This window comes from Mytilus trossulus, chromosome 6 (assembly GCF_036588685.1).
Source record: "Mytilus trossulus isolate FHL-02 chromosome 6, PNRI_Mtr1.1.1.hap1, whole genome shotgun sequence".
NCBI classification, from domain to species: domain Eukaryota; kingdom Metazoa; phylum Mollusca; class Bivalvia; order Mytilida; family Mytilidae; genus Mytilus; species Mytilus trossulus.
The window spans coordinates 70,169,905-70,181,906 of NC_086378.1; the positions used below are offsets into that span (position 1 = coordinate 70,169,905).

A 12,002-nucleotide genomic window follows, 5' to 3' on the forward strand; every position below is an offset into this window, starting at 1 on the left:
CCCCCGGAACCCCCCCTCTGGATCCGCCACTGCAGTCTTTAGTTTTCTATGTTGTGTGTTTTGTAGTGTTGTTTGTCTCTTCGTCTGTTTCTTTTTCTATTTTCGTCATGGCGTCGTCTTATTGGTTTTAATTTCACTTTGGTATCTTTCTCCTCTCTTTTAATGCTCTTAAATGTTATGTTAAATCATTGTATATTACACAAATTCCATTAAGCATTTCAAAGCTAGGGAAAAGTTGTAAAATACAAAATTTAACGGTATATTCTGCAAATTTTACATGATTGAGTTGAATATATATCAAATATATTGCTTTTAAATGTGGTTTTTGGAATACTTTTAGAATTAAAAGTAAATTGATTGGAACGATTGATTATGTGTCGCGCAGTGCACAAAGCAATGATATATTTGAACATGATGTTTACTTGTCTTTATAATATACAAACTGTCGTCATATTGTAATTAATCAGCTTTTATATAAATATTGAATCTTATGATAGCGATCATATTTAATATAAAAAAACTCATAACGTAATTGGTGCAGAAAACCTGAATTGTAAATAACTGGTACCATATACCATGGACTTTCTATACTAACTAAACTGGTTACGTATAACGATGTTTATACAACTTGATTTCCAGACTGAACTGATCCATCGCTGAAGTCACGTGACTTTAATGCAAATAATTTCATATTTATTGGTTAGTATAGAAAGTCCCTGAATAAACTAGTTATTTATGTCATTGGAGAGTTTAAGCGTATATAAACTCCTTAACAGAATCAAATGCGAACCAATTCTTCTAACGACAATGAGGACTTTCGTTGTTTTTTTTGTTTTTTTTTTTGTATGTGGTGATTCCAATAAAAAAATCGCCCTTATTAAGAAAAATGCCAAACTCTAAGGTATATTCAGAAAGAGCAGTCCATAAAATGTGACAATTTTTTTTTACAAAAGTTTAATGGATCGACTTTCCTTAATTACTGAAAATACTCTTATTGAAAGGGTAAATATTATGCTTTCAGTTAAACACTGTTGTAGACTTTCGATTTCTTTTTTCTATTTTATACTGATCAAATTGAATACTTTCAATCATTAAGACGGGAACGGTTATCTGACACGGTTATATTCCCTGACAATTCGCTCGGCTGTACTATCATCGATAGTTTATAATCTCATGTTTGGCTTATGCTTACTATATTGAAAACTATGATATATCAGAATTATAATTAGACTAAACATTTCTTATTTTGACGTAGACAACTTGACCAACTTCAAGCAGATGTTTTGTACACATTTCCATTGTTATGAATATTGTATCAGTTGTTCATTATAATATATGCAAACTAGACCCACTTGTGAAAAATTGAAAAAGACTTGATGAATTGTCGGTCATGACACCTAATGATCATAGTCAATAAAAATAATTTAACAAATTTTCCTTTTTAAGTGGGCCGAGTTGGCAGACCTGAAAATTATACATCTAGATTTTACCTTTTTCATTAGTCGAAAAATAAACAGGAGTTAACCCTTATTACAAGTAGCGATCTGGTAAACCAGTTTAGGGCGGATTTTTTTTTAATTGGGGCGAGTTGGTGTGTGGCGATTTGTCAGTGGGCGATTTTTCCTGCTTCCATTAGTGTTTTAAATAAATCTATAAAATACTAAGTTCTCTTCTGCTAAGCATGTACATGAATATATGTTTTAACAAATGGATTGGAGGTCAATATCTTGCATAATTAGTTTATTAAGATATTTCACATATTTTTCTTGTATTTAATGTTGTCCATATTTGTTTTTCTTCATTATTAGGTATTTGGATTCACCTTAATAATAATCCTAGTTTGGAGTGTCATTCCCCATACCTCTACGTCCCCCAAGACAACATACGTTCAATTTTGATAGATTGTAAGTATTATTGGGTTTCATATGTCGTTAAGTGATCCAAATTTAGAAAGAAAGTTATGATTAGTCTCTGTTGTAATTGTATAGTATGTCCATTATCTTGAAGAAGTCACAGGAGTTTGAAATCCTATCAATAACGGTGTAAAATACATTTGATGTATACATACAAAACTCGAATTCTAGACAGTTCGGCACCCAGACAAATCGGTACCCGGACAAATCGGCACCTACCATAGACAAATCGGCACCCGTGAAAGACAAATCGGCATCCAGACAAATCGGCACCTAGACAAATCGGCACCTAACATAGACCAGAGACATATATACACATATGTGTATATATGTCTCTGCATAGACAATATGTCTCTGCATAGACAAATCGGCACCTTATAAATTATATATCTTTGATCAAGGATTATATATACAAATCCTTGCTTTGATCTATATATAGGTTAATTCAATTATCTGGCTACTAATCCAATTAGTTATATATTAATTAGCTCGTTCTGGCTCGTGGCAATAGATAACTGTCAATACACAGGAACTATATAATATTTTATACTTTATTAGTTTAATGCAAAAAAAGATACACTGAGGGATACATGTAAATTGCAAACACAATATACAAAAGTGACAAAACACATATAATACTCGAAAAAGGTGTTACAATCAAGTCCGGTTAATATTAATAATACATCATAAGAATATATTATACATATATAGATAAATGACCATAATGATTGTGGACCTTATTTTTTCTATTTCATCGATTGTTTTATATTTCTATTGGGATCTAGACCAGGTTTTTTTAAGTTTAAAGCTTGAGTCAAGCAGGTTAGAATATGGATAATGGGTTTTAATTGCATTTATAAGGGTATTTCGAATATTACTAATTTTTTTTGGCAGGATTCCCTTTACTCCCTTTACTCCCTTAAGTACAAATGCTATTAGCTCTATCAGAGATTGGCTACAGTAGTATGGAAATGAAAAGTATGCAAGGAGAATTTCAGTTATGATAATCTATAATAATTTAAAAATATTTAAAAGCCACTTACCACTGTTGCATGTTCTATGTTGCCACTTTTGACACCCATCACATTGCAAAGCTTCTTGTCTAGGGCGCACAACATTTTGGCACTGTATACAACTGTCGTCTGACATTGTGTTAGAAAGAGCATCCCAGAAGTGTTGACCTTTATATACGTTTCTAGGTATTTACTCATTAGGGCTTGCACACGCTGTTATGTTTAAGGCTTTTAAAATTAAAACAATAAAATATTGTTTTCAAGTATTGTGTTGTCTTAACAAATGTAAGGATCAAACTGCAAACACTGTCACAGAATAGAAGTTCCTTCATAATATAAGTTCCAAATGGAAAAACTATTCTGGAATATTATTTCCACAGGAATAAATATTACAGTAGATGTTCCTAACGGAATAAATAGTATAGAATATTTGTTCCGACAGGTACAGGTATTATGACATTGTTTATAATAAAGTTTCCACTGGAACTTCTGTTAGGTGGAACAAATATACAAGCTATACACTTTTGATCTCTATTGAGGAATTGTTAGATTTAAACATAAAATACTGATTGATGCTTAACTACAATTAATTATGATTTAATTTAATAATGTTTATTCAAACAATAACTATCAACAACATATCTAACAATCAATTATGATTTAATTCTATTAGAGCTTAATTAAATGATGATTATTCTTTTTGTAATGCATATTTTATATACAAATTATAATATCTATGCAACAACTCTTTAATTTTTGATAATAAATTTATTTTTAAAAACGAGGTGCCGATTTGTGCCGATACCGAAATGTCCAAAATGGATGCCGAAATGTCTTCGGACTTGGGTGCCGATTTGTCTGGGTGCCGATTTGTCTTGTTACCACAAAACTCGACTATCACAGTAGAGCTTCTCTCGAACAATTTCCTGTGTAGAAGTAGATGAACTGGAATCTATTTGCTAATTCCCGTAATTGACCCTGTAATTAAAGATTCGTTTTTAGTTTTTTCCCTTACATTGTATGACATTAATTTTTATTTCCCAGCAGCATTAAGAGCAAAATTAATTTGTTGTTAAGCTACATCTGAGATAGTCCAAATAATGATGACGTCTGGCCAGACGTCATAAATATTTGGACTACATCTGAGACTCCTATACACATGTGTTATAGTAGTCTCAGGCTACATGTGTGAATACTTTTGACATCAGAATTTTTTTTCATGAAAAATAAGTTAAACGGCCGTTATATCACTTTCAATTCATCATGCTTTGCACTGGCAAAAGCCAATATTTTCTGGAATAGAACCAGTCGAGGATACACCTTATCGCTAATCCCTGCTGACCTGGCCGCTTGAACTTTTGACGCATACAACCATCACTTTTCCATTGTGGCGTCAGATATTTTGTTTTATGATGTTAAAATTTTACGGGAACCTTTGTGATATCCAGTAATGGCCGACAAATAGTGATATACAGAAGGCATTACATGTTCATTTGGTACAATGTACATGTATTTCAACTAGTTGTATGTATAAAAAACTGATAATTAATACTTTACAATGTTCCTGAAATGTGATTGAACCAAGTGATATTAATGAAAACACAGATTTTTTGCCTTATCTTTTGGAATATGTTTATCATGTTTATTCTTTGCAGATCAGCATAGATGGCTCTGTACAGGGAACTTCCAACACACGTCTTTAAGAATACTGCAGCTATTGGATTAAAAGTAGGGATTGAGTACTACTGTACTTTAACTTAGATATAGAAATATTTGGTGAGAGTGCCAATGAGACAACTCTCCATCCAAATAACAATTTATAAAAAAATAAACCATTATAGGTCAATGTACAGCCTTCAACACGGAGCCTTGGCTCACACCGAACAACAAGCTATAACATGTATAAAGGGCCCCAAAATTTCTAGTGTAAAACCATTCAAACCGGAAAATTAACGGTCTAATCTATATAAAAATCTTATATGAATTATGTTTGTGATTCATTGTTGATGATTGAGATACAACATAATACTGATGCATGTCAGGATATTAAAAACAATTAACAAATAATAGTTTATATGGTTCTACCACACCGCTGTGTTGGTTATCAGGATATTGAAAATGTATAAGTCTCTGATCTTATTCATCTTTAACTGATTATGATGAAGGTAAATCCAGAAAATTGCTTCAGAAGCTCAAAATTCATTAAGTGATAATATTCATTAATCTTTTTTTTTTTAATTAGCATGGCTTTCTGGGATTTTTTTATACATTTGTTCATGACATAGCAAAACATGGACTGTAGGATTGATTGATTGATTTCCAAATAAATCACTTTTGGTAATATATATATGCACAGAGCCAAACATGCAAAAGACCAATGCAAATGTTCACGAAATATGTGTAATAAGGGTGAAGCTATACTTATTGTAAGTGTTACCAGAGAGCATCTATCTACTCTACAAATTCATATTGTTACCACTGAGATTCGAACCCTGGTCGTCTAAGTGACAGTCAGTGTGTTAACCCACTGAGCCAAAGAATCGATTCCATAACTCAGTTGATTAAGACTGGCTTTAAATGTTCGACTTGTACTGAGGGGAAGCAACCCCGCTACATAAGCATGTGTATTGAGTTATGTTTTCTTCATATTTTTTAGAGTAGAAGTGCAGTTGAAAATGACTTTGTTTCTTCATTTCTCCAAAGACATTTACCAGCTAATCGCTTGCGAAAAGGGGAGGATAAAGATCTCAAATACAAAACTCAGAATTTGGACAAAGTCAAGAAAAGAAAACCAGAGGTTATAAGCAAGAAAAGAAGAAAAGGATTAACTTCGAGAGAAAGAAAGAAATTACAGCTCTTTGATATAAAGAAAGAACACCAAAGGTACAAGAACAACTTGAAACCAACCGGGGGTCAACTTCCTACAATTGGGTATACGAGGATGTGCCAAAAATATGGGTCATAATTTTGCGTGATTTTATATAAATTTGACCCTCCTTTTTAATGTCATCCTATATTAAAATGCATTTATGTTTGATAACTGTATATTGGTCTATATTGATTTGGCAAGGATTTGTATAGTAAGTCTAACTATACAAATCCTTGATTTGGGGTATGATCTAAACACCATCCAACAATCCATGTGAATCTATAACGATAAAATAAACATATGTGCACCAAAAATGTCAATATATATATTTAAACTTTAGGAATTATGAGTTAGTGCTTATATAAGCATGGGTCAAATTTAAAAAAATGTGTATAAGTATAGGTCATTCTTTTTGAAATATTTATATAACTATAAGGTACTGAATTTCAGTGAATGTTATATTAAAATGGGTACCTTTTTTGAGGCAAAAATGGCACACCCCTACCAAAAAAATATCGAAGTTAGTTGTTTCCCCAATCCCAACCGACCCTGCAAAAAGGTCCTACTCATATAATTTTATTGTCAAAACTAGGTCAAATATTATTTTATTCATTTCCAATTTTCAGGCTTACCAAGTCGACCAATACTGTCCCTGCATTTTGGAAAAATAAAATTATTTCCCTACCTACCTACATTCGTACCCACACCTGGTATGGCAGGGTCAGGATTGGTGAAACAAACAATATATTAATTTAGGCCCTGAGTAGCCTGAAAAACATCCATGAGAAGGTATTGCAATATTCGGGAAGTTGAGGTTTTTTTTAGAAATTACTTAAATTATGCCAAAATCTGTGCTAATCATTCATTTAAACCCCTGAACAGCTTATGTTTGCATGCTTGGAAAGCCTGTGTTTAGATATCTAAAACAAATTTTTTATTGTGTAATTCTCAAAGTGTACCTCCTCCTTTTTGGACGTTGTGTTTTTATTGTAGATAAATGTATATATATATTTACAAATGTACCATTAAATTATTTTTACAGTTATGAAAAATATATTCCAATGCACAAAATATGGAAAGACTACATACAAGATGTCTTAAATATCAAAAGGTATGTAAAAATCCTGGAATAAAGTTGAAGATTTGTAAGTCTGATCTCTACTCTAATTACATGTAGGTCTACTTCACTGGTACAAAAAATAAAAAAATCTTTAAAAGTTAACTGTTTGATATACACTGTCCCATTGATTCTTATGAAACAACTGTCAGTTTATTGTATATCTCAACTAGATCATGGCTAAATGGCATAGAAAGCTAATAGAAATACAAAGGATATGGGGGTATCTATCCATGACACAAAATCAATACATGCACATCAACGACAAAAGCAAAAAACACACACAAAAAGCAAGGAACAGCGTTTTTCTTTTGCTTCCTTCACATAATTAGTACACATGTACATAATACTTAATCTTGTCTCCAATGTGTTGAAGGTACCTTATTCATGTCACTTTCAACAAGAAAGAATACCGGGTAGTTTCATTCAATGAATAGAGAGTGATCAAGAATGATACTTTTTTTTAATAGTTTACCTTGAGAAATTCAGTTTTCTCTACCAGAAAGAAATTAACTGCTGCTTGAGTGACAGAAAAACATACAATTTAAAATTAGGGGAAGTGGAAGATTTCCAATGAGACAACTATCCACTTGTCTTCAAATGCAGTGGATGTAAGCAAAACATGCCAAGTACAGCCTTCAACCATGGGGGGAAAATACTTTATAGTCGGGTATAAAAGGCCTTGAATGTAAAGAGGGGTACATTAAACCTCTTACAATCAATTAAACAATAAGCTCTTTCCAGTAGTTAGTACATTTTTGAAGATGCTCAATATTTGTTCATATAATCCACACTTCTTTATACAGATTTAATTGTATATACTCACATGACTTTCAAACACATATGTTATGGTTTTTCTTTTACAAATTTGGACTTGGATGAAGAGTTGTCTCATGGGCACTCATACCACATCTTCTCATATCTATGTAACAGCATTTTTGACATTATCAGAAAATATTGTATCATTGCTTCAGTTTTTAGCACATATTGATAGAACATGTACAATAAGGACCATACGGTTTAAACATTGCATATACTTATCATTTATTATATTTATTAATATCAACATAAAAAAAATACAAATTTATGTTATTCCATGTGACTTTCATTCATTTTCAAATTGTTATTTACGGGTATTTTTTATTTTTTTTCAATAAATATTTTAAAATGTTATAAATGAACTTACCAAACATATAGATTTGGTGTAATGATATCTAAGTAACATGGGTTCGAATCCCGATGAGAAAAGAACAAAAAATTTGCGAAAGCAAATTTACAGATCTAACATTGTTGGGTTGATGTTTAGATGAGTTGTATATATCCATATGAAAATGAATAAATGAGAGAAAAGAATGAAAATATTGATTTAATCACGAAAATGAGTGTGTCAAGAAAAAAATCAGTACCTTGAAAATGAGACTATACTAGTTTGAAAAAAAGGTGAAATTTATAAATTTAAATCAACTTAATACTGTCCTTTAAAAAAAATTAACGTATGAGGAAAAAGAACATTCATTTTGTAATTCAGATTATTCTTAATCATGTTTCTTTACATACATTTTAGTGTAAATAAGGATAATATACATGCTGCACAAGAAAGATTATTGAAAGCAGATTTCCATGGTAGTTGTTTGACAGTTCAAAGGTCAAAATGCCCTTCTTATGTAGGTGTTAATGGCATAGTGCTTCAGGAGACTAGAAACACATTTAAAATTATTACACAAGAGGATCAAGTTAAATGTAAGTACTGTTAACAGTTGTTTATTCTAACTGTGTTTATTGTCCTGCCCATGACAGGTCCTTTAACTCTTTATCGACTAGGATTACCGGTTTTCATGCAAAAGATTAATGGTTTTCTCTGGGCACTCTGGCTTTTTCAACCATTGAAAACTGGCCACCACAAAATAGTCAACGGTGCTGAAAGTGGCATGTAAAATCAACTAATATGTTCATTGTCTCCATCTTATGAATTTGATATAGTCATGCATGGCCATACAAATGAATACAAGAAGATTTGCAATGAGAAAATCTAATAACAAAAACTGTAAGACAAAGAAAAGACACTATTAAGTCAAGATATAGTCTTCAAAGAAAGATAATTGACCATCAACAATTTAAGCTCTAAATCCCCTTTAGTCCAGAAAACTGTAAATGAGCTCGTCACAGGCATCATTTACAACAAAAACCTTTATGGGCAAAATTAAGACATCATTGATAACACAAACAGCTTCATGAAACACAGTACAAATGCATATTATAAAATGCTAGCTAAAAAAATATTAGCAGGCAAGCATTTTCTACAACATTTTTTAAAACTTTTTCCTAAATTGATGAGATTGAACTGTTTAAATGAATCAAATATTTACAGATATTTCAAATTTAAGCTTAATACCTCATTATTGGATACTGATCTTCATACCTAATACTGCTGTAGCCATGCCATATATGTTATGTAGTGCTAATGCTTATGTTTGATTAAACACACATGCAAAGGATAACATATTTTTATGCCCCATTTATGGGCATTACATTTTCTGGTCTCTGTGTCCATTCGTCCAGCTTCAAGTTAAAGTTTTTGGTCAAGGTAGTTTTTGATGAAGTTGAAGTCCAATCAACTTGTAACTTAGTACACATGTTCCTTATGATATCATCTTTCTAATTTTAATGCCAAATTATATTTTTTATCCGAATTTCACGGTCAACAGAACATAGAAAATGATAGTGTAATTGGGATTTCTGTGTACTATGGACAAATTCTTGTTTAAAATCATAATTTATATTTCAGGTATTCCAAAAACCAACTCTGTATTTGTATTTGAAATTGGCGGATATGTGTTCACCCTACATGGAAATCAATTTTGTGTGAGGTCAGCAGAAAGATGTACAAGGAAATTCAAATTAAAAGGAACTATTGAGATTTAGTATTTCACTGGCATGAAATAAAAAAAAACATTTACATGTATATAATTTTTTATAGTCATTTCCTTTACATCAAGCAATCCCAAATAAGACAGTGGTGAAGATAAAATCGTGCGCACAGATTTGACCATCAATTATTTTGTTTTACAATTGCAGCCATAATAGAATATTCAAAATTTGAATAAAGAAACCACAGAAGTTTCAAACATATATATATAAAATTATTGATTTGAAGAAAAAATTCTTTATGAATATTGTATTTGCCACGCCAAAAGAAAATTGCCAGAAATGGACTAAACAGAAAAGGTTAATAATTTCAAAAGACAAATAAAAGAACACTATACTATGTAATTACGATGATAAAAACGTCAGTTTCCTAGAATCTATACACCAAGAAAATCATGTTTTATTTGTGAAGTTGATACAAAATATTCATTGACAAAGTCTAAGCGTCTTGGCATCTTGTGATTACCTTTTTTGTGGAGCCTGCGACTTTTGTTGCAGAAAGCTTGACATAGGAATAGTGATCCAGTTGTGGTAGCTTTTGCTAACTTCTTCAAAGCTTTATACTTTAGAAGGTGGAAGACCTGGATGCTTCATACTTTGTATATGGATGCCTCATGGTTGAAGTTTCTGTTAGTCACATGTCCAATGTCATTGACCTCATTTTCATGGTTCAGAGACATTTTTCTCTCTTATTACTAGTAACAGGATAACTATATTTAGTATATGCGTACCTTGCAAGGTCCTCATGCCTGCCTTTAAACAAACTTATATTTAGGTGATGAGTTTTCAGTGGTAATTTCAGGTGTGACCATGTTATTTTTTTTTCAATTTTATTTGTTCATTTATAAATGCAAGGTGAAAGCTGTTTTGTTTAGGCTATAGATAGCTTTCCTAATGAATTGGTTTCGATCCTTGATGAAGAGGATACAGTGCAATTTAGATTGTATATATTTACAATTAAACTTGCAGGCTTTTTTTCATGACTTACAATTTAAAAGATAAGAAAACATCAAAATAAAAAGGGACATTCAAAAATATCTTCAAAGCGAGTAAAAGGTTTTAAAAAGTTTTTGTTTTTAACAAAAGAGGTTTGTCATCTAAATATTTTAAGAGCATGCATAAATCACACAACTTAAAATTGCCAATGCTTACTTCCCTAAGTATCACAAAAACCTTGCAATGCAGGTGTAAGGGTAGTAATAGTGATCAATATCAAGCCATTGTACAAATTACTATGAACATATCCAAAATTTCAATAAAAACAGCTATTTTACAGGTTCATGTATTGAATTTCTTCACGCTTTCATTTGAACTTTTAATTTGGTGTTTCATGTCTGTATTCTTAAACAATTATTATTTTTTCTCTCTTTTTTAGCAATGCATCACTCTCTACTGTCCTTATCTATTATAGATATATTCTGCATCTCCATCCAGATTATCGTGTATACCATGAGGGTCTGAATTAGGGGTGTTGTTATAGTACCGCAAAATTTGAAAAATTTTCGTCGTATATTGCTATCACGTTGGCGTCGTCGTCATCGGAATACTTTTAGTTTTCGCACTCTAACTTTAGTAAAAGGGAATAGAAATCTATGAAATTTTAACACAAGGTTTATGACCACAAAAGAAAGGTTGGGATTGATTTTGGGAGTTTTGATCCAATCATTTTAGGAATTAGGGGCCAAAAAGGGCCCAAATAAGCATATTCTTTTTTTTTCACACAGTAACTTTAGTTTAAGTAAATAGAAATCTATGAAATTTTGACACAAGGTTTATAACCACAAAAGGAAGGTTGGGATTGATTTTGGGAGTTTTGGTTCTAACAGTTAGAAATTAGGGGCAAAAAAGGGGTCCAAATAAGCATTTTTCTTGGTTTTTAAGTAAATAGAAATCAATTGGAGTTTCTTTGTATAGAATAGTAGTTGAATCAACTTTTTTGCACCATAACTTTAGTATTAGTAAATGGAAATCTATGAAATTTAATCAGAAGGTGTATGACCACAAAAGGAAGATTGGTATTGATTTTGGGAGTTTTGGTCCTTACAGTTTAGGAATTAGGGCCAAAAAGGGGTCCAAATTAGCATTTTTTTTTGGTTTTCGTACCATAACTTAAGTATAAGTAAATAGAAATCTATGAAATTTAAACACAAGGTTTATGACCATAA

At 31.5% G+C, this 12,002-nt stretch overlaps 1 protein-coding gene across 1 annotated transcript; it reads left to right on the plus strand.

The window, feature by feature from the left end:
• Positions 1–1,862: 1,862 nt before the first annotated feature.
• LOC134721763 (ribonuclease P protein subunit p29-like) lies at positions 1,863–10,027 on the plus strand. Its single transcript, XM_063584965.1, has 6 exons — positions 1,863–1,906; positions 4,582–4,654; positions 5,583–5,809; positions 6,838–6,906; positions 8,477–8,652; positions 9,698–10,027. The coding sequence occupies exons 2-6, from the start codon at positions 4,592–4,594 to the stop codon at positions 9,832–9,834; spliced, it is 672 nt and encodes a 223-aa protein (XP_063441035.1). The 5' UTR covers positions 1,863–1,906; positions 4,582–4,591; the 3' UTR covers positions 9,835–10,027.
• The last annotated feature ends 1,975 nt before the right edge of the window (positions 10,028–12,002 follow it).